Source organism: Mastacembelus armatus, chromosome 8 (assembly GCF_900324485.2).
Source record: "Mastacembelus armatus chromosome 8, fMasArm1.2, whole genome shotgun sequence".
NCBI classification, from domain to species: domain Eukaryota; kingdom Metazoa; phylum Chordata; class Actinopteri; order Synbranchiformes; family Mastacembelidae; genus Mastacembelus; species Mastacembelus armatus.
In genome coordinates, this window is record NC_046640.1 from 3,401,646 (window position 1) to 3,425,972 (window position 24,327).

The following is a 24,327-nucleotide window of genomic DNA, read 5'->3' on the forward strand; positions in this document are numbered from 1 at the left end:
TCTGCTAACATAAGCATATTCTTTTTGTGCGGAGCAAACTAAAAAAGTTTGAGTGGTTTTTATCAGTCTAATTAGCTCTAGTCCACACTTCCAAACTCATTTTCTAAACAAGACTCCAGGTCTGCTAACACCTGACTACAATTAGCTTTACTGAGATCATTAACTCAAGGATTTACTTACTTTTTCTACTAGCACTATGAGGTTTTTATGGTTGTTCTCAATAAAGACATGATAGATCAAATGTTTTTTGGGTTATTTTAGGCGCATTATATTTGTCAATACTCTTGATCTAGATGAAGATCACATCACATTTTATGACAAATTATTATAGAAAACCATTAAATTCCAAAAGGTTCACACATTTTCTCGCCAGTCCATATGTGATGCTATGCTAATTCGAAGTAGCTTACCTCAGTTACATTACACAATTAGCATTCTGCATAAATATCTTTATGTCATGTCATGACAGACTGCTGTAGCAGTCTGCCAAAGACTGACAGAGAAAAAGGCACAGTGAGTTTTATACAGTATCAGGATAGGTACAACTGCTGAGGGCCAGTCTTTGTCCCTGTCAGGGAACAGCCGGGCCGGATCTAGGCATGGGCAGGGGTGGGTTTAGCCCACCCAAACATCAGTCTTGCCAACCCAATTAGAATTTAGTGAAAGACAGAATTTATCTATTAGTTTTAACGATTTGTGCTTTTGTAAAGGCGATCTAAGGCTGCGTGTTAAGAAGTTTGAGGGATGGCTGTAGACTGCCCCAACCAATGAAATAATAACATCAGAAATTATTAATTATTAAATAGCTACCCCAAACGTACATTGTTCATAAAGTAGATTTTCCCACTACAATAATTACTGATTACATTTAAGATTATTCTACATATAAACAACTATGATACGCATATAGAATACAACACTAGCAATCCAAACATTTTTGGTTACTGAACTGTTTATTGTTGGGTGTGGCTGTTATGTTTCAGATGTTGCTAACAATTCACAGGTATATAACTACCTCTGCCAAGAATCATGTCCTGAGGCCTTATGGCGACCTATGTCTGTATGTAAAATAGTTACATACACACTGGTATACTAATACTCTATCAATGCATATATTAATGTAATATTATATAAAGGTTGACTGATTGCAGCTGGACTCTCAGTTTTAAGGCTGAAACGTTTTGCCACCCATCTAGGTGGCTTCATCAGTCTAAGAAAAAAGCTGGAATTGATTCTCCAATTTATCTCATAGGTTGGTTTCACTCCACCCCTAGACCCATAGGCTCACTAGGTGAGAGTCGTTAGACCTCACCCCTGTTTCACTTCACTGGACATAGACAGATTCCTTGACCCCTCTTAAAGTCCCCTGGATATTAATTACTTCTCATACTTCAAAAGTATATTTTGCTGGTAATATTGCTTCATTGGTTTTGGTGATGGAGTATTTAGGTAATGGATTACTATTTAGACCTGTGGAATTAGCACTGACTACTGGGGCAGCCTTTTTCCGTGGACGTAGTTACGGGGGCCGAGGGCGGAGCTGCACGATGCACAGTTGGCTCAGTGCTTTCTGACCAGAATACACGGATGCAGAGCAGGATGAAGGAGCTCGAGAAAGAGAGGGACGAAGGGAGGAAAGCTGGGAGTAAGAAAAAAAAGGATCAGGTATGTGCGCACAATAACGACTTTGTAAATAACAGGAGCAGATGAGATGAGACAAATTAACCATGAATTATAAATAATATAAATAAATTAAAGGTGAAGGCGACATGCACCTCACGTAGACTTCACACTAAAGATAAATACAGGTGAAATGATAAAGGAGGTTAATAAGGCGGTTAAACATTATTTGGGTAGGTTACGCGTTTGTTTTGGAGACTTTCCAGTGGCTTTATAAATATGACAGTGATAGTACTGCATATCAGTGTTTTTGTGTTTGTGCGCCCACAGTTTTAGCGATGAATCTTCAGAATTATGTGCTTCCGGCCTCAGGTGTGTGGGAGAACAGTTAAGGGTGGTTGCTACAAAACACGGTGACGGGTGTGTGGGTGAACAGCATTCAAATCACAGTGACAGAGGCTTGGCAATTTTTGGGCTCTAACTAACTGAAGTCCAGATGTCGAAATATCTCAACTAGGTAGGGCCTACATATAAATAACGTGATTAAAGGTACTCACAGTACCAAGTAGTCTAAGCGTTGGGAGTGATCATTTCACCAAATACTGAAACTGTATCAGTTAATGCTTCTAGCATGCGCCACACTCCAGCGTGCACAAAGAGCTTAAACAGAGTACCTGTCTCTGTTCTGCAGTACTTGAACTTTTTTTTTTTTTTTTTGCTCTGTGGACTTTAAACACAAAAACAGGGCGTAGGTGTTCTAACGAACGTCAACTCTCATGCAAGTTATGACAAGTCCTTCCCACCAAAGTGGTAACCCAATCTGCTGTTTTGTTTGTTTGTTAGTTTGTTTGTTTGTTTGTTTGTTAGTTTGTTTGTTTGTTTGTTTTAAACGACTTGTATATTTGAATTGCATTATAATGACATGATGATAAAATTGCTAAACAAAAGCTAATATCAAAGGTTAAAACCATATGTCACCTTCAGGTTAGAAACATTACATGAATCACACCTGTGGGTGTGACATCAACCTCTGACATTTTTACTCGACAGACTGGAATGACAAGGCACAAAACCCACCTTCACCACTGAATGATTCCAGATTAACTCTCATTCATAAAATCTTCACTGTGCACAGAACAAAACTTGTTGCTCTCCTGAACAACAGTGAAGTTGCCACAATGCAATTCCCCCGTTGTGGGCCAAATAAAGGTTTTCTTATCTTATAACAAAAGTAGGTTAAGACAGACAGGTGCTGGGCAGCTAACAAGATAGCATCACAGGTAACCAGATGCAAAAAACTACTTTTTGGATCTAAACAGTTTATTGCTGTACTGGAGAGGAAGATGCAAAAATACCAGTTTCTTCTTCAATCGCCACCATTGTACATGACCATGCATTTGTACCTTTTGATAGTTTGGATATATTCTTTGTTTTTCACCTGTAGCTTAGCCAACATATTTTCTGCCCAAATTAGGACAAATGAGAATATGAGTGATTTTATGTTTTCTTGAACAGATGAATCACAGATATATAAGCTATATAAGTCTGGGGTACAGGTCATTGTGGACAATGAAGCACACTGGAGATGGTGAGGAATACATTAATAAAACACCACAAATAAATTCTGCAGTCACAGGTTAGCAGAGGTAACAGCAGAGCTTACAGCAAAGAATTGTATGTAGTGCATGAACGTGGAAAGTAGAAACCAACATGTATAACCACTCCCACTTGACAGCAAATAGCCTCATAGTTGAAAAGAGGCAGACAGGTTGAACCAGTTCTTGATCAAAGAGCTGAAATATTATCATTCATTTTAATGTGCTTCCTCATGTAGCAACAAATATAATAGGTTTGAGGATGTTAGAAAAGAAATGCTTGATGTGCTGTATGGGAAGTTCATAGTGCTTGCATGATATACCAGCAAATTCATGATATATGATTGAATGCATGCACGTGTTCACATTATTTACCAACCAGTTTGAGAGGTAAAACAACCAGAATCTCAATGAATACTTGCTTCATAAAAATAAGAAATATATGTATAGAAAGCTTGAAACAATTCAAGTCAAAAAACAAATCATCACTTTTTATTTAATCCGTATAAACGTAAGGAGTGGTACGTTTTCTCCTGTCTCATCTCATTACAGCTAATTTGATTCCATCTCACACTGAGCGCACTGTTCATATGGAAATAATCTGAGGTGAACCAGGTAATTATGTGCACGCCCCAGGGAAATGACACAAAATGTCAAACTTCATCACAGAATTTACTCACTTTTTCTGTGCGTTTGGATGATGGCACATTACACAGGTGAAGAAGCGTTTTGTATGTTCCAGACAGAGACAAATAGTTCACTTTGTCTTCAGAGTAAAAACGCGACTCAGATGACAAACATTTGCGTCTGCATTGCGTTGCAGTAATTCCCTCTCAGCCACATTCCTGACTGAAAGTCTCATTATGCAGGTCTTTGTCTTATCAGGTAAATCACATGACTATTTTATTCTCAGACAAACCTTCCTGCATATGCCCTTTCTTAACAAAAAGTGTCTTAGAAATTTTTAATTTTTATTTCAGTGACTTAAAAATTGTAGTTTTTCACTAACCATGCATAAATGCTGTTTTCTCAAAAACACAATCATGTATAAACTTGCTGCTCATATAGCCCAGTTTGTGCTGATTACAGTGTTATCAGACTTTATCCATTAATATGTTTAAAAGCAACTGAAAAAAGCACAAATGTCAGGACATATCAAAATTTGTCCAGGACCCCAAACACCTTTAGACCCCAGAGGGTTAAAAACACAAAATAGACTGCTTCAAGTAAAGTGGAGTATAAAACTTGATACTCACAAATGACACACCATTACTGATTCTAAAATCATTTAATTTAATGTATTCAGATGTATATTAACAATGTCAACAACAGAGCTCCCCAGTGAGAACTAAACTAAAAATGGCCTTTTTTCCATGTCTCCATCTAGTTTGTTAGCATTACTATCATGACATCATGTTCAACTTTGACACAGGTAGAGAAAGCAACAAATGTGCTATTGTATTGTGCGTGCTTTTCTTTTCCAGTTCAGTTTTACACTGTAAATGCAAAATTCTCCTATCCTCTGGGGGCTCTGTGCATTACAGTTTCAATATTTGTGAAAATGGATTACTGTCTTAATTTTGTATCAAACCTGTACAGTGTATTCTTCAGTAAAATTAAAACCAAGAAAAAAGTTAGTGAAAAATCCTTAAAAAGTAGCATTTCATTCTTCACCATTTCATCAAGCAACCTCAAAGAAATAATTCACTTTAAATGAAAATCCTGTCATTATCCACCTTCATGCCAAATAACCGTCAGGGGTTGACAAATGCGCCGGTGTGTTTTGTGGCATCTTCTCCTGATAATGCAGAAACAAACTTAAATTACTCCGTCAATTTTGATTGTACAGATAAGAGCAATATATCATTCGAATCTGTAAAGGGTCTAGTTTTATTTGTATACACTTATAATAACAACAAAATGCTGTGCTTTCATAAAATAAAGACAGAGTGCGCTCTCTGTCTTTTCTGTCTCTGTCACCTCTCTTCACAGACATATAAATAAAACAACCTGAATCTCAGCGAATACTTGACTCAAAGACATGAGAAATATATACATACAAAGTTTGAAATATCTTCTTTTAAATGAAACAATTCAAGTCGAAAACAAATAATCTCTTTATGTAATCCATACGAAAGTAAGGAGCAGCACAGTTTCTCCTGTCTCACCTCATTATAGTTAATGTGATCCCACCTTGCAATAATTCGCTCCCAGCTACATTACTGACTGAAAGGTTCATTGTGCGGGTCTTTGTCTTCTCAGGTAAATCACATGATTATTCATGATTAGAAGAAGAAGAAGTACTTTATTAATCCCCAAGGGGAAATTCAATTGCTACAGCAGTTACTCTAATTTAAAAATATTAAATTTAGCATTATTTAAATTATATAAATTAATAGTAATTAATGAAGTAATTATTTATTTTTGGGGGTTTGTGTGTGTGTATGTGGTATGTGTATTGTTTGACCAGTCCAGTTTTGTTGTTAATGTGGACTCCAAGGTATTTGTAGGAGTCCACAATCTCTACTTCGTCTCCAAGGATGGAGACAGGGACTGGGGTCTTCCTGCTCCTCCGAAAGTCCACCACCAGTTCTGTGGTTTTCATGATATTGAACTTTAGACAGTTGTTGTTACAGCAGTGGTACAACAGTGTCTGTATTCTTCATTGTTATCATTACTGATGCATCCAATGATTGAAGAGTCATCAGAGGACTTCTGGAGGTGACAGGTTCACAAGTTGTAGCGGAAGTCTGAAGTGTAGTGTGTAAACAGGAATGGTGCCAGTACAGTTCCTTGGGGTGCACCGGTGCTGCTCATCACCACATCAGATATGCAGCCATCTAGGCGAACAAACTGTGGCTGCCCAGTGAGGTAGTCTTTGATCCATTCCACCATGTCTGCTGGAACTTCCATGTCCTGCATCTTTGCACTTAGCAGGTGGGGCTGAATAGTGTTGAAAGCACTTGAAAAGTCAAAGAACATGACTCTCACAGTGTTGCCCTGCCTCTCCATATGGGAGTATGCTCTGTGCATTAAGACGATGATGGCATCTTCCACTCTGATGTGTTCCTGATATGCAAACTGCAGGGGTCCAGAAATTCAGACACTTGAGACCTTAGGTGTTGCAGGACCAGTCTCTCAAACACTTTCATGACATGTTGATAACGTCATATCACATGAAAGTTTAATTGAAAAAATTATGAGTGATAAGCCAGCTCTGTGTTTTGAATTGAACAGGATAAATGTAAAACAAGTGGAACAAATGTTATCAACTATAAACATAGATAAACCAGTGGGGATGGATCACATAGATGGAAAGCTTTTGACCAGTTTGCCACATCTTTAACATCAGTATTGAAAAAGGGGTTTTTCCTTTAGCATGGAAAGAAGCAAAGGTTATTCCTCTACAGAAAAATGCTGCTCTGGGTTTCAGTGGTGCTAACAGTCGACCAATAAGTTTGTTACCAATTCTTAGTAAAGTATTAGAAAAGATAGGTAGCAAGCAAATACAAGCCCTTTTTAAAGAACATAATTTATTTTCTGATTTTCAGCATGCATACCGAGAGGGATATTCAACAGGAACAGCTTTAACACAGATGACAGATGACTGCTTAAAACTAATTGATGATAATTTAGTAGGTGCAGTAATGTTAGATTTTAGCGCAGCTTTTGATGTATTGGATCATAAATTATTGCTGGATAAACTTAAATCTCACACTGTACATTGGTTTAACAGTTATCTGTCTAATAGGAGACTGTGTATTTTATAATGGAAGTTATTCAAATGTGAAAGAGTTACAGTGTGGTGTGCCTCACCTTTTGTATTAAAACATGCTAAAATAGTCATGTATGCAGATGAACTAACATTATATTTACCAGCAATGTCAATTGAGGAACTGTCTACTTCCTTGGATGAGGAATTACAACTGGTTGTAAAATGGGCATGGAACCATAAGTTAGTTCTAAATTTGACAAAAGCCAAAAGTATTGTATTTGGATCAAATTTTAAACTCAAATTTAAACCACAGTTAAATCTATCTGTAAAGAGTGTACCTATTGAACAAGTAGAGGAAACTAGACTTCTTGGCGTTATACTAGACAGCAGGCTGAAGTGGTCTAAACAGATAGAAAATACTGTAACAGTCATGGAAAGAGGCATGCATCAAAAGGATGTTTTTTACTTCCTGTTTCAAAAATATGGAATGATCTGCCTTCGGATATTATATATCTTTCAATTAGTAAAATTAGTTTTAAAAGGTCCTTAAAGAAATACTTAATGGCACAATATACAGAAAACAGTTGATTCTTATTACTTGAATGAATCTTGAGATCTCTGCGATGGACTGGTGACCTGTCCAGGGTGTACCCCTGCCTTCCACCCGAGAGAGAGCTGGGATAGGCTCCAGCAGATCCCCGTGACCCTGATTCAGGAAAAAGCGGGTATAGAAAATTAATGAAACTGATGCAGTTTCCATAATCTCAATATGTCTCTCCACTGGAATTAGAAGATCCCAACTCATCCACTTTCATCTGTTATCAGAGAGAAAGCATAGATCTTGACTTGACTTGGATTAACAGATAATTCAGAAAAAACTTGCAAAAAACAAACAGGAGCTGCTGTAACTGGCTGCCATCTAAAAGGCGCCATTCTAGAATGGCAAGTAATCTAGAGTAATAATTAGAGTAGTAATTCTAGAGTGCCATTCTATAGGCACACCTTGCATATGTCTTTCTACTAAAAATAAAAAGTGTCTTAGAAAAAATTAAAAAAAAATCAGTGTCCCTATATATTCCCTATATAAATCAGTGTATTGTTTTCTGTGAATGAGTGAGCAAGATGATTTTCACATCATTTTGTTCTTTTTGTGTTTTATGGACTTATTTCGGTGACTTAATTTTTTTGTTTTTCACTAACCATGCATAAACAGTGTTTTCTCAAAAACACAATCATGTATAAACTTGCTGCTCACATATTAATGTAGCCCAGTTTGTGCTTATTACAGTGTTATCAGACTTTAGCCATTAATATGTTTAAAAGCAACTGAAAAAGCACAAATGTCAGGGCATGTCAAAACTTGTACAGGGCCCCAAAACACGCTCAGACCCCAGAGGATTAAAAGAAAGAAGGTTCACATTCTTGACTGGCCTAGTCAAAGTCTGGATCTCAATTCAATTGAAATGTTATGGCGGGTGGTACATGCCAGATGTCCTTCCAACATCTCTCAACTGACTGAGTTCTGCAAGGAGTGGGTAAAAATCGTAAAAAAAACTGTCACAACTGACAGAGTAATTAAAGTTTGTTTTCAGCATTATCAGGAGAAGATGCCACAAAACGTGCCGGCGCATTTGTCGTTGAGTGTTAAGCCATTCCTTGGTGGATTTGCTTGAATGCTTAGGGTCGTTGCCCATTTCTGGCCCAGCTTCAGCTTTCTGACTGATGAGATTCTTTTTAAGAATTTGTTGGTAGGTCGAGAAATCAAGTTTCTCTGAATGATATGGAGACGCCCTGGCTCAGAGGCAGAAAAGCAGCCCCATACCTTCACATTTACACTACCATGCTTCACTGTTGAGTTTCTTTTCTTTTCTTTACTTATGCACATACAGTAATTCAATCTTTCATGTAGTTTTTTGGCTACTCACAAAATTCTCTCTAAACAAACATATGCAATTGATCAACATACATCTGACATTTAATTTATAAAAAGCAGGTGATGATAAAATAAAATCATGGTAAAACAGAAAACTGAACAGCTCAAGGGGTTCACAAACTTTCAAGCAGCACTGTATTATCCATTAATTGTATTTATATCAGAATAACATTAATACTCAGGCTCTGAAGGTCTTGTGGCAGAAGACTTTCATTCCCAATCCCAAAATATCTGGATCTTGAGGGGGAAAATGCACACTATACACAAACAATATTAACCAGTGGCTAAATTCTGGTGACATAGGGATGCAAAATGTTACATAACAGCTTCAGACAAAACATTATCTAAACTTGGTGTCATGCAACAAAGCCAATCACTGACTGTTTAAATACCAGGCTCATTAACTAATCATGATGAAAGGATTACGGTGAAAGCGCCAGTAGCAATTCTTTCAGCAGAGAAACTGTTCCTCCAACTTTTTTCCACTATCTCATGCTTTTGTGTCAATATTGAAAAGTATTGAAAAGTTCAGCCGCTTGTATCCGCGATCTCGTTCTTTCGGTCATGACCCAGAGCTCATGACCATAGGTGAGAGTAGGAACGTAGATTGACCGGTAAATCGGGAGCTTCGCCTTCCGGCTCAGCTCCTTCTTCACCACAACGGACCGGTACATCGACTGCATTACTGCTGCCGATGCCCCAATGTGGACTGGTTGGGCAAACTCCCATGAACCCTCGAGCACCCTTGAGAGTGTGTAGAGCTGCTGCAGTGTTCCACGCCCAGGACGGAAACCGCATTGTTCCTCCTGGATCCGAGGTTTGACCACCGGCCGGATCCTCCTCTCCAGCACCCTGGCATAGACCTTCCCCGGGAGGCTGAGGAGTGTGATCCCTCTGTAGGTGGAACACACCCTCCGGTCCCCCTTCTTAAAAAGAGGAACCACCACCCCGGTCTGCCAATCCAGGGGTACTGTCCCCGAATGCCACGCGATGTTGCACAGGCGTGTCAGCCATGACAGCCCAACAACATCCAGAGACTTGAGGTACTCGGGATGGATCTCATCCACCCCCGGTGCTTTGCCACTGAGGAGCTGCCGAACTACCTCAGTGACTTCGGCTTGGGTGATGGATGGATCAGCCTCCAAATCCCCAGCCCCTGCTTCCCTTATGGAAGACGTGTTGACAGGATTGAGGAGATCCTCGAAGTATTCCTTCCACCGTCCGACAATATCTCCAGTCGAGGTCAGCAGCTCCCCTCTTCCACTGTAAACAGTGTTGGTAGAGCACTGCTTCCCCCTCCCGAGGCGCCGGACGGTTGGCCAGAATTTCTTCGGGGCCGACAGGTAGTCCTTCTCCATGGCCTCACCGAACTCCTCCCATACCCGAGTTTTTGCCTCCATCACCGCCTGGGCTGCAGCACGCTTGGCCCTGCAGTACTTGTCAGCTGCTTCGGAAGTCCCACAAGCCAACCAAGCTTGGTAGGACTCCTTCTTCAGCTTGACGGCATCCCTTACCTCTGGTGTCCACCACTGGGTTCGGGGATTGCCGCCACGACAGGCACCCGAACCTTACGGCCACAGCTCCTAGCCGCCGCGTCGACAATGGAGGTGGAAAAACATGGTCCATTCGGACTCAATGTCCCCAGCCTCCCCCAGGATCAGTTAGAAGCTCTCTCGGAGGTGTGAGTTAAAGACCCCTCTGACAGTGGGTTCGGCCAAACATTCCCAACAGACCCTCACAGTACGTTTGGGCCTGCCAAGTCTGTCCCGCTTTCTCCTCCGCCAGCGGATCCAACTCACCACCAGGTGGTGATCAGTTGACAGCTCTGCCCCTCTCTTCACCTGAGTGTCCAAGACATACGGCCGAAGGTCAGATGACACGACTACAAAGTTGATCATTGACCTCTGGCCTAGGGTGTCCTGGTGCCATGTGCACTGATGGACACCCTTATGCTTGAACATGGTGTTTGTTATGGACAAACTGTGACTAGCACAGAAGTAGCAACAATAACACGTGGGCAGCAACAGAACACCACTCGGGTTCGTATCAGGGAGGCCGTTCCTCCCAATCACGCCCCTTCAGGTTTTACTGTCGCTGCCCACGTGAGCGTTGAAGTCCCCCAACAGAATTATGGAGTCCCCGGTAGGAGCACCTTTCAGCACCCCCCGAAGACACTCCAAAAAGGCCGGGTATTCTGCACTGCTGTTCGGTCCATAGAGGCCTCTCAACAGTGAGAAACCTATCCCCGACCCGAAGGCTCAGGGAAACGACCCTTTCACTCTGGGGGGAAAACTCCAACACGTGGCGGCTGAGCTGGGGAGCTATGAGCAAGCCCACACCAGCTCGCCGCCGCTCACCGCGAGCAACTCCAGAGTAGAAGAGAGTCCAGCCCCTCTCGAGAAGCTGGGTTCCAGAGCCCAGGCTGTGCATGGAGGTGAGCCCGACTATCTCTAGTCGGTACCGCTCGACCTCCCGCACAAGCTCAGGCTCCTCCCCCCCCCAGTGAGGTGACATTCCATGTCCCTAGAGCCAGTTTCAGCATCCAGGGATCGGGTCGCCGAGGTCCCCGTCCTCGACCACTGCCCGATCCACTATGCACCGGCCCCTTATGGATCTTCCTGCGGGTGGTGGGTCCACAGAAGGGCGGCCCCACATCGCTCTTTTGGGCTTTGCCCGGCAGGGCCCCATGGGGGGAGACCCAGCCACCAGGCGCTCGCCTACGGGCCCGAACCCCAGGCCTGGCTCCAGGGTGGGGCCCCAGCTTCGCCATGCCGGGCGACGTCACGGTCCTCGTTTGTCGTTCCATAAAAGGTCACTGAACCGCTCTTAGTCTGGTCCGTCACCTAGGACCTGTTTGTCGTGGGAGAACCTGCCAGGGACATGTAACCCCAGACAACATAGCTCCTAGGATCATACGGGCACTCAAACCCCTCCACCACGATAAGGTGGCGGTTGAAGGAGGGGTTATTAATATCCATAGTCTCCTTTCTCTGTTTCAGTTTTAAATCAACATGCTTTAATGCATGAATTAGAACTTAACAGGAAATATATAGTGCACAAAACAAATGAAGGAAATTTATCTATAATCCAATACCCTTTTTTATGTGGATTATGTCAGAATAATTCACAATGTTCAACTGATCACAAGTCAGGAAGACATGTTGCTTGCACAAAGTTGGTCACATAACCGTTATCTAGAGGTTGAGTCATGGCAACTGGACTTTTAGGTCAAAACGTTTCACTACTCATAGTTTCATCAGCCAAAGAGAAAGCTCACTATACAGCTTTCCAACTGTAAAAAGGTAGACAATGAGCTACAGCCTAACTTTCATCAAAACACATTGTTCCTAAGGAGGAAAAATGACATTGGTGGTGATGTGCAGCTGTATGACATGTTACTTGCACAAAGTTGGTCACGTAACTCTTGTTATCTAGAGGTTGAGTTATGGCACCTGGACTTTAGTTTGAAACGTTTCACTACGCATAGTTTCATCAGTCAAAGAGAAAACTGGTATGGAAACTCCAAATTATCTTTCAGGTTAGTTTCACTCCACTCCTAGCATAAATAGACTAGCCTGTTTTCTTCGGTGTCCTCTGGTGAATTTGATGTTTGTGTCTATTGCATTGATGTGATCTGTGAAGGCTTGAACTTCCTGGGTCTTGATTTTCACCCAGGTGTCATTCACACATCTGTTCCCAGGAAATTAAGGAACACATCAAATGTTTTTAAGAGAAGACACACTCTGCAGCCAGTTGGTGAATCAGAGGGGCCACATGAGTCTACCATTAAATCCTAATTACCCTCAACTGAGCTAACTTCTATTGTTTACCTAACCATCCTATTCAGGCCAGATGTGAAGTGAAACCAACTCAGCAGTGTGGGTCTAACAACTCTCACCCCATTTACATAGCTCACCTAATGAGCCTATTAGGGCTAGGGTGGAGTGAAACCAACCTGAAGGATAAAGTTGAAACTTAGACTCTTAGACTGATGAAGCTACTCAGATGAGTAGTGAAATGTTTCAACCTAAAACATAGAAGTCCAGTTGCCATGACTCAACCTCTAGATAATTTCACCTGGACGACTGAGAATCTCCACAGACATGTAACTCCTGTAAGATTACATGATGTTCAGAATTTTTGTGGCCAAAATGTTTGTGCTGTGTGTACACACACTGCAAAAAAAAAAAAAAATTTTGTACTTTGTATACATAATTGGTTAATATAGACAGGTGTGTGTACTTAAGGTACTAACAGTGTTTCTTCCTTATAGAGCTGGATTCCTAAGGTGATCAAGAAAAGAGTGTGCACCACTTTTGTTGAAGACTCTCTCAGGTAATCTCTCTTCGTCAGTCTGTTATTAAATGCAAAAATGTTGTTTGGTTGGTAAAATTAAGGAATCAATACTGCTGTTTTTTCTGATCATAACCTTTTTTTACTGAACTTTAACGCTGCATGTAATACAGCTGATCACAGTATCATAATTGTCATTGCTCTATGAAATTGCTCTTTATCTCCTACCTCTCAAACTATTTAACATTATTCTTAATAATTAATAGTTAATAATTAAATGATAGTAAATAAATAAATCTACATCCCCTTTGAGCTATGGAGCTCAAAGCTTTGTCCTATGTCCCTTTCGATTGTTTGACCATATGTCAGGCCTGTGATATATTTGTAATTTGTCTGAGGTGTATGTAGCCCACTTACTAACATTCAAACAACACCCTGATCAGCTCCACCCCTTCACGATCATAGTGTTGGGAACAAGTGCTTTCAGACACATACAGTAGTTGGAAGGAGTGTCAAGATTTGGAGTTCAATAAGTCACATGTGCAGCATTGTTATGACACAGACTATGGAGCTTTCCAACTGTAGAAAGGTAGACAATGAGCTACAGCCTAAGTTTCATCAAAACGCATTATTTCTAAGGAGAAAAAATAACACTGGTGGTGATGTGCAGCTGTGTGACAAGGGGCAGAGGACCATAAACAAAATGTAACATGATCTGTGAGTGTAAATATCTTTCTAACATTACTGAAGTTTTTTAGACCTTGGCGCTGACCAGATGAATATAGAACGTAACTTTTTTTTGACTATAAAATCACTGTGACCATGACATAACAACAACTTGTGTCTCTGTACGGTAAGAGGAACTTTGTGCAATTTATGTGGCACAGAAGTGGTTAACTTCATTGATCATGAAAATCTCCTCGTGTGATCTTACTGTGGCTTACATTAACGCTTTGTACTTTTCTGCATAGCAAACCCAGCTGCTATACACAGATTTGCTGAATATGTCACTACATTTTTGTTTTCAGTAAAAATCCAAATGATATTGCCTCTGGAAAAATAACAGTATTTATTCTTGGTGACTGATTTATCACGAAGTGTATACATATGCAACATAATTGCAAAAATGGGAGGATCTAATCTCTAATCACTTCACAGATTTAAAAAACTTAATTGAACCACTATTGTACTCAGCCTGTAGGTTAGTGTAGTTCCAGTCACTGTACCTGGTTTCTGCACCGCTTTCTACCGATTCAGAAAGAAAAGTCATCACTGCCCTTTTTTATATGGTACTTCTGTGTTCAGTGACCAGTCCAACTTATTGTCTGGGTTTACACCCAGTTATTTGTAGGCTGGCACCACTTCAGTGTCTGCACCACAGATGTCGACTGGATAAGGAGGGGACAGACCTTCAAAAATCCAGTACCATTTCCTTTCTGTCAACTAGAAGGAGGCAATCTTGTTTATCACATTCCATGTACACCCTGCCTGCTAGCATCTTACAATCTGCTGTTATATGCTGGATTGTCTTAGCGGCCTCTTTGCACAGTCTGCATCTGGGCTCCTTGTTTGAGAGACCCCAGCTTCTATGTACTGGATATCAGACACTTTTTCTGTCAGCTTGTGGTACATACCATGCACGTGTCCTTCCTCAGTAGTTCTTGGTCTTCCTTTTCGACCTCATCACGTTTCTGCTGTCTGAGTTTTTCACTAATCACATTACCACCTAAAGCCTTCTTCTTGATGTGCTCATGGATCTTTGCTATTTTATCCTTGGTAGCACCTCTGATGCTCACTACTCTTTGCACATGCATCTTTCAGGTCTGAAAGTTTAATTCACAAGTTATCACTTTAGAATGTGTTAGTGTTAGGGTAGGGGAGTCAACATGGAAATTCAACATAGCCATACCAAATTTGGTAAACAGCTATGTCTTAATAAAGTGCTTCAAATGATGCAATATGATCTCTACAGCACCATCATGTAGCCATGTAAAAGGTCACAGTTTTTTAAAATTCATACATTTCTCACATGGAAAGCTTGAACTTGCTTCCCCTTAAATATTGTTCAGTATGTTAAATGTTTCTGCTACAACAGCTGAAAGCAGCTTTCAACAATCACACACATTTTCCTCAGGAACTGCCCATTCTAGTTACCATTGCTTTGCAGATAACACTCAGGTAAATCTATCCACGAAAACCTGACGAAACAAACTGGTTAGCTAGACCTCAAGCATATGAAGGACTGGATGAACAGTAACTTCTACTTTTAAATTTAGAGAAAACAGAAGTTATTGCATTTTGGCCTAAAAACCTTAGAAATAACTTATCTAACAATATAGGTACTTTAGATTGCATAGCTTTGGCCTGTAGCACAACTATTAAACAAGTTGTTAATAAGGAATAATGTGCATAATTGTAATGCTTTAGAGCATTATATCCATCCATCCATTTTCTATACCCGCTTTTCCTGGCTCAGGGTCACGGGGATCTGCTGGAGCCTATCCCAGCTCTCTCTCGGGTGGAAGGCAGGGGTACACCCTGGACAGGTCACCAGTCCATCACAGGGCCACATATAGACACACAAAGACAGACAACCTCACACACTCACACTCACTCCTACGGGTAATTTTAGAGTCACCAATCAACCTGACATACATGTTTTTGGACTGTGGGAGGAAACCAGAGTACCCGGAGTAAACCCATGCAAGCACAGGGAGAACATGCAAACTCCACACAGAAAGGCCGGGATGCGAACCCACGACCTTCTTGCTAACCACTCAGCCACATGCTGCCCCTAGAGCATTATATATTGCTATTTAATCTCCACTTTAAATTAATGAAGTGCACCACTAACTGTCAAGCTACATGGTAAGTGTGCAAGCAGAAGTTTTCTAAGTCAGTTTGACCCATCTATCCATCCATTCTCTTGTGCTTATCTGTAGTTGGGTCACAGGGGCAGCAATCTAAGCAATGACGCCCAAACCTCCCTCTTCCCAGACACCTCCACCAGCTCTTCGGGAGGAATACCGAGGTGTTCCCAGGCCAGCCGAGAGATATAATCTCTACAGCGTGTCCTGGGTCTGCCCTGGGGCCTTACCCCAGTGAGACAAGCCTGGTTCTTCCCAGATAGCAGAGCTCCTCACCCTATCTCTAAGGGAGTACCCAGCCACTGTGTGGAGGAAACTCATTTCAAGATCGACTGTTTCCAAGATCCATCCGGGATCTTGTTCTTTCAGTCATGACCCAAAGCTCATGACCATAGGTGAGGGAACCATGGCCTCAGACTTGGAGATGATCGTCATCCAAGCCGTCATGTTGACTATCCATGTTGACATGGGGCCCCTACCCCAACAGCCTGTCTCATGGAGTTTGGTTCTGGAACCCAAGCTGTGCATAGAGACAAATCCAACTATTTCTAGTGAGTATCTCTCAACCTCCCGTACAAGTTCAGGCTCCTTCCCCACCAGTGGACGTTCCATGTCCCAATAGCCAGTGTCACCGTCTGGGGTTTGAGATGTTGAGGCATCTGCCTTCGACTGCCACCCAAACCACAAAGCACTGGCCCCACATCACCCCTCCTGCGAGTGGAAAGTCTACGGCAGGGGGACCCATGTACCTCCTTTGGGCTGAGCCCAACCAGGCCCTGCAGGCAGAGACCCGGCCACCAGGCACTCACCGGTGAGCCCCTCCCCCTGGCCTGTCTCCAGGGTGGGGCCCTGGTGTCCCTCCGGGCAGGGTATCTCTGTGTTGTAATCATCATTATAGGAGTCTTTGCCCGTTTGACATTATTTATTAGAACAATCAGCAACTTTATTTGCTAATATTTTAACTTACTTGTGATAAATGGGTTTTCATTTATGATTGAGTTTATGAAGAGCATGTTGAGTGGTTGTTCAACGTTTTAGATACTCTAGACTGAACACAGATGTCAGCCAGTTCCAATGATACTTTGGGTTGGGTTGTTTATTTACCTCATTGATGAGTCTTCATTGTGCTCTTGAAGCCATTTTGACTGGGTGCCCACTTCATTATAGAGTAGCCACTGTCCCAAAGTGCCTGTGTTTGTAGTCCGTTTGTCTAACTGTATTCTGGTGAATTTCTAGTCTTTGAAATCATTGAAATCAATTTGTAACCCTTTCCAGCTTTATGTCAATCAACCATTCTTGATCGTAGATCCTCTGAAAGCTCTTTTTGGTGAGGCATGAATCACAGAAGCTTATTCTTATTGTGTGGAGCAGACTCAAAAAGCTTGAGTGGTTTTTATCAGTCAAAGTAGCTCTAATCCACACCTCCAAACTCATTTTCTTAACAAGATCCAGGTATGCTATAACCTGACTCCAATTAGTGTTTCTGAGGATTCACTCAAGGATTCACTTACTTTTGAGGTTTTTATGGTTGTTCTCAATAAAGACATGAAAGATATGAATTTTTTGTGTTTTTTAGGCACAGTATATTGTCAATACTCTTGGCTTAGATGAAGATCAGATCACATTTTATGACAAATTAATGCAGAAAAAAAAGTTACATCCTGACTCTCATGTTGGTTACTTAGGGAGTTTGGCTGGCTGTCTAATTCAGGTTAAAAAACACCATTAGGACAGCACAAGACAGGGGGTTGAAAATGGATGATGCATCTTTAACATCTTTGTTGGCTTGTGTGTTGTGTGTCAGTAATGGAACGTTGTGCCAGTGTGGTGGTGGGCAGGAGATGCATGAATCTGTGGCAACAGTGGATTACTTTGGATCATCTATTATCACCCAGTGGGACAGCAGGCAGCACACTTCAGAGTATCCCACTGATGCCTTTGGCGAGCTGGAGTTTGCTGGCCAGGGACGCAAACGCAGTCATGTAAGTGGAATTGCTAAACAAACTCACACATACAATCACACATATACTAACATACAATTTGTGAACCATTAAGATTGATGAATGGATTACCTCAGATTACAAAACAAAATTTTTTTCTCATGGTCTTTTGGCTTCATTCTCAGAATATTTGTTGCGATTGCTGTGTAAGCAACCCCAAGATATGTTCTTCTCAGGTTCAACAATTCTTTATTATTACTGTGAATCACATTATTGTTTGTCATGGCAAAAATGTAAGAACAGATAGAATACTAGACAAGCAGCAGAAACATGAGCAGAATGCCCAGGACGGGGCCAAGTCTACAAGTCTTTATAACCACTGAGCAATTGAGTTACACAACATCTAAAATATGCTCACGCATGTATACAGATGAATGGTCAGCAATGTAGTTAGCAAGTCTGTGTATCTAGCTGCGTCTTCCTTCTTCCTGCAGCCCACTGCAGAACTATTCAATTCAATTCAATTCAATTTTATTTGTATAGCACCAAATCACAATCACAATAGATGTCAAATCATCTCAAGGCACTTTACAAAAACAAAAAAAACCCAACAATTCCCTTATGAGCAAGCACTTGGTGACAGTGGAGAGGAAAAACTCCCTTTAATGGAACAAAAAACCTCCAGCAGAACCAGGCTCAGTTTGGGCGGCCATCTGCCTCGAGTGGGGTGAGTGGATAGAGGAGAGATAAACGAACAACAATAAACAACAAATAGACACTGCAGGTTGGTGGGGCCAGTAACTGCACATCAGCGATATACAGCTCCAGGACCAGGGACACCTGCAGAAGGTACAGAGAGAACAGAGAGAGAGAGGGAGGGAGCACAAACTAGGGGAGAGAGAGAGCACAAGGTTAGTAACATTGAATGGTGGAATATACATGTGAGGGGGGAGGAGAGGAAGAGAGGGGAAGGGAGGGGAGAGGAGGGTTAGGGGAGCTCGGTGCACATATGGTCCTCGGGCAGTCTAGGCCTGTAGCAGCATAACTAAGGGATGGTTCAGGGTTACCTGAAGCCAGCCCTAACTATAGGCTTTGTCAAAAAGGAAGGTTTTAAGTCGAGCTTTAAAAGTACAGAGAGTTTCTGCCTCCTAAATCCAGACTGGGAGCTGGTTCCACAGGAGAGGAGCTACACATCATAGGTCCTTGTTGAGTTCACAAAGGCTGTTTGGTGGAACAAAAGGTGGCACTTTATATATATGAAAATTTCCCTTACATCGTTATCTTCATTATTATTATTAGTAGTAGTAGTAGCAATTATATTAGTAGCAAGCAGGTATCCTGAAGTTCTGCATTTTATTGCTGGGGACTTCAACCATGTTGACCTAAAAACTGTGCTCCCTAAATTACATCAGCATGTGAAATGTGCTGCTAGAGGAGCAAATACGTTGGACAAGGTGTATTCCAACATCAAGAAGGGAGCAGAAGGGCAAAAGCTCGCTTGATCTTGATTTTCAGTATAAATACAGACCGTGAAAGTGGGGCCTCATGATCCTTCTGACGTTTTGGGTTTTAAGCAGGAGGTGTCAGATAAGTTACAGGGCAATTCAGCTACCACATCTGGGCCAGTCAGACCACATGTTCCTGCTTGTCGCACCAGCATACACCCCACTCAGGAAACAGGCTTTGATTACTACAAGGACTGTTAAAATTTGGCCTAAAGGTGCCCATAAAGAGCTGTAGGAAAGAACTAAATGGGATATCTTTGAGCACCCAGACCTGGAGGAGTACATGGCAGCGGTTCTGGGCTATGTCAAACACTGCACAGATACTGTTACTGTGGACAAAAGCATATAGGTTTATCCTAACCAGAAACCCTGGATGACCAGAGAGGTGCGGTGCCTGTTGCGGTGCCTGTTGCAGTGCCTGTTGCATTGGACTACAAAAGGAAGACGAAAGACCACCTCAGGAGTAACAACATTAGGCAAGTGTGGCGGGGGGTCCAGGACATTACCAACTATAGACCTAATTTCGCGGTCACCAATGAAGGGAGGAGCTGAACTAAACCACTTCTTTGCTCGATTCGAGGTGGAACCACGAAATGCACCTACACTACAGTTGTCTGCTCAGGGCCGCCCCTCCATCATGGTGGCGGAGCACGAGGTGCGGTGCACACTGAAGTTGGTGAACCCAAAGAAGGCTGCTGTACCCAATGGTGTTGCGGGACAGGTGCTTTAGAACTGTGCAAACCAGCTTGCCTGGGTCTTCACCAACATATTTAATAGGTCCCTACTCTAGTAAGTGTTCCCCCCTGACTGAAATCCATGATAGTTCCTCTGCTCAAAAAGCGAAACATCAGCAGCAGCACCGGCTGAGGCTGAGCCCCCTGCTCTTCACCTTGTATGAGTCTGCATACCAGGACGAGGTGGAGAGGCTGGCTGAGTGGTGTGGGGAAAGCAACCTGGTCCTCAACATCACCAAGACCACAGAGGTCATAGTGGATTACAGGAAAAACAAAACAGCCTCTGTTTATTAGCGGGTATTGACTGACTTTAAGTTTCTGGGTGTTACCATTGAGGAGGACCTTAACTGGAGCACAAACATTAAAGCATTGGTAAAGAAGGCCCAGCAGATACTATATTTCCTCAGACTCATCAAGAAACAACATCTCTCTGAGAAGCTGCTGGTAGCCTTCTACCACTGCTCCGTAGAGAGCATCTTGACATACTCTGTGTGTGTTTGGTTTGCCAGCTGCACAGCTGCAGAGAGAAAAGTGCATCAGGGAGTCATCATCAATGCTCAGATGATAATCAGCTGTCCTCTCCCCTGATTCGAAGAACTATACAGTTCCCGCTGCCTCAAGAAAGCCAAGAATATACTGGAAGATCCTTCACACCCTGGCCATCCTCTGTTTGAGCTGCTGCCATTGGGCAGGAGATACAGGATGCTCAACACAAGGACAAACCAATTAAACAGTTTTTATCACAGAGCCATTACTGCCTTGAATGCTGCCAGATGGACTGAATAACTAAAGTGTGCAATATACTATGTTAAATGCTGCTCATTTGGGGTGTTTTTTTTTTTTTTTTAAATTTGTGTTTTTATTGTTTTTATAAGTATTTAAGGATAGCATTTTCAATTTCGCTGCACTTGTGCAATGACAGATTCTGTCTATCCATCTATCTTCGTAATTTCTATGATAAATTAATATCAATTAAGTGAGTTATTTTTATATTAAAACCTATAAAATTGTGTATAAAATATTGGATGACATTATTGGAATTACATTTAACTAGGTTCTGAGTAGGCTTTGTGTATGTTAGCTAGGCAGAGCTAAAACAAACTATGTAGCTAACATAGACTGCAGAGACAAAGGGGCAGAAAAGATTAAACTGATCAACTGAAGAAAACAACAGGGAAAACAGAAACTAATTACAAAATAAGAGTTCTCAGGAGGAAACGCTGGTGTTTTTGTCATGGCCCTTATTCGCTTGTGGTGTAGCGCTAGCGTGCCCATCCACAAACGCAGGGGACGCTGGTTCAACTCCCAAGCCAGCTGTCACAAATGACCCGCATGTCTTCTCTCCCTGATTTCCTGTCTCTCTCTCCACCATCCTATCAATAAAGGCAGAAATGCCCAAAAAAAAACCAAAAAAAAAAACCCTCAGGCCCTGGAAGTAGGGATGCAGCTTGGAGCTTGGAGCTTGGTCATGACCTCAAGGGGGGACAGAGCAAATTTGAACTTGTCTGAATAAACAAATGCATTTTTTCTGTGTATGTGTCAGATTATTTTCTCTTATTGTCCTGTCTAGTTTTTGCGGCTATCATATGACACATCGCCTCAGAGCGTCTACCGACTGATGACACTAAACTGGGGCCTGCCATCACCAAACTTGGTGGTCTCAGTGGTGGGAGGTGAAGGCCATGGGATCAAAACATGGGTCAGAGATGTCCTGAGAAATGGTCTGGTTAAGGCTGCACAGAGCACAGGTAAACAACTCCTAGTTATCACTAAGATGAATAAAAATTATTGAGAAGACAACTTGGACCACCTTAATAAATGATAAATGAGGAGACATTAGCAAAAAAACAAAAGAGCATCTTTTGTTGAAGTCTGTTATGGTCCAACACACCCCCTTATTGTAAATTAGTTAGTGATTGGAGACTTCAGATGATGGATTGAAGGAAAGGATGTCTTATCCCTTGCAGACTCACACTTTTCAGTAAGTTACAATTCAGTTCAATTCAATTATACAGTAAGCAGCAGTAAGGGGATTTACATCTATTGATCATCCTATGCACTAGACTCAAAAGAAGAGGTGACTGAGCTTTTACAACATGTAGCTCCGAGATTATGAAAGTTTTCTGGCCTCTTTATTCAATTTGTAATTCAATGTGCAAAGCGGCAATTCAATATGCAATTCACTTTGAATTATTTTGATTAAAATTTTTAATGGAAGCAGAATCAATTGCATGTGACATTATCATGGGTTTTTGGTCTCTTTATTAAAATGCAGCAGTGAAACAGCGCACCCCATGTGTTGCAGTTTCATTTTATTGCCACCGTACTCTTTCTGTGTCAAAATTCAATACACAATTCAAACTGTCAATTATTCATCAAGGCAGGTCCCTGCCTGCATCTGTAATGAGCCGTCCCTATCCTGCCTCTGGCTAACTCAAATAATAAACCTGATCAATCAAGGCAACATGTCCCTGGAGAGAAGATGAGTGAATCTTTGAGCCTTTGTTTACAAAGAGTGTGGTCAGGATAAGCGGTGATATTCACGTATGTGAGACAGACATTTTGTGGGTGTGGCTTTTCAGGACCCATTGTTGACAACAAGGAAATAAACATTCTGACCACACTGTCTCTATATCAACTGCATTTCTCCTTATATTTTCAAATATAGCAAAGCAGTCTGCTGAAACATTCATTTTTGTCTGAACAAAAACTAAAGGAAAATATTGGGCCGATTCATTACGAAAACCACTTGTTGCTTGACCACATGAAAAAAAAAAATGTGCAGGAATCAATATTGATGCTTTGATTACGTTAAAAGATATCACTCTGACTTCGACAGCATGCTGCTTGGAATTCTGGGTAAATGTGGGTCCCATTCCAACTGTTAATCATGATTTAAGAATGACTTATTAAACCCAATAGTCATTGTAACTTGTGGTAAATCTAGCAAACTATGCTGGCTAGTATATTGAAACGTAGTATAGATATTTTTTCTTCAAACTCCGTTACACAGCAAAACCTTGTGACAAACAGTAGGGGTTTAAAATAACAAGGATGAAATTAAAACAAGAATTAAGCAGCCAGCTAACATCTGCCTCTAAATCATCCCCTTATGTAGGTATATATCAAAATGTGTAAACTGATTAAAAGAAATTATATTTAAAGCACTATAATACAAAACCTCATAGTTTAATGTGACAGGGAATTTTAGACTGAGTGGACGCACTGAAACATAAAACTACAGCAATGCATCATTATCCAGGGATCGGGTCGTCAAGGCCTTCGACCACCACGCGATACACAATGCACTGGATCCTTAAAGCTCCTCCGACGGGTGGTGGGTCCACAGGAGGATGGCCCTACATTGTCTGTAGAGGTGGAGGTACTAGAGAGTAGAATTCAACTGATAGTAGAACCTCAGATCCAGGAGGAACAATAGGGTTTTTGTCCTGTTTGTGGAACGCTGGACCAGCTCTATACCTTCTCTAGGGTGCTTGAGGGTTCCTGGGAGTTTGCCCAACCAGTCAAAGCTGTGCTTTGTGGACTTGAAGAAGGCATTCGACAATGTCCCTTGTGACATCCTGTGGGAGATACTCTGGGAGTATTGGACCCGGGGCCTTCTACTCAGGGCTGTCCGGTCTCTGTGTGAACTGAGCAGGACCTTGGTTCGCATTGCCGGCAGTAAGTCAGACCTGTTCGCAGTGCATGTTGGACTCCAGCAGGGCTGGCCTTTGTCACCGGTTCTGTTCATTGTTTTTATGGAATTTTTAGCCGCAGCCAGAGGCCAGAGAGAGTCCAGTTTGGGGACCACAATTTCATCTCTGCTTTTTACAGATGATGATGTCCTGTTGTCTTCATCGAGCCAAGACCTGTAGCATACACTGGGGCAGTTTGCAGCCGAGTGTCAAGCAGCTGGGATGAGAATCAGCACCTCCAAGTCTGAGGCCATAGTTCTGAACCGGAAAGGGGTGGCTTGCACTCTCTGGGTCAGAGGAGAGATCCTATCTCAAGTGGAGGAGTTTAAATATCTCGGGTTCTTGTTCACGAGTGAGGGAAGAATGGAACGGGAGATTGACAGACGGATTGGTGCAGCGGCAGCAGCAATGTGGTCGATGTACCGGTCTG

General features: G+C 41.9%; 1 protein-coding gene across 1 annotated transcript in view; it reads left to right on the forward strand.

The window, feature by feature from the left end:
- Positions 1–1,328: 1,328 nt before the first annotated feature.
- The window catches only part of trpm4a (transient receptor potential cation channel, subfamily M, member 4a), a 49,911-nt gene continuing 26,912 nt past the window's right edge, over positions 1,329–24,327 (forward strand). Inside the window, exons 1-4 of the mRNA XM_026325359.1 lie at positions 1,329–1,665; positions 13,137–13,198; positions 17,828–18,005; positions 21,773–21,950. Coding sequence (XP_026181144.1) covers positions 1,588–1,665; positions 13,137–13,198; positions 17,828–18,005; positions 21,773–21,950 — 496 coding nt within the window. The 5' untranslated portion in view covers positions 1,329–1,587. The remainder of the gene's footprint in view (positions 1,666–13,136; positions 13,199–17,827; positions 18,006–21,772; positions 21,951–24,327) is intronic.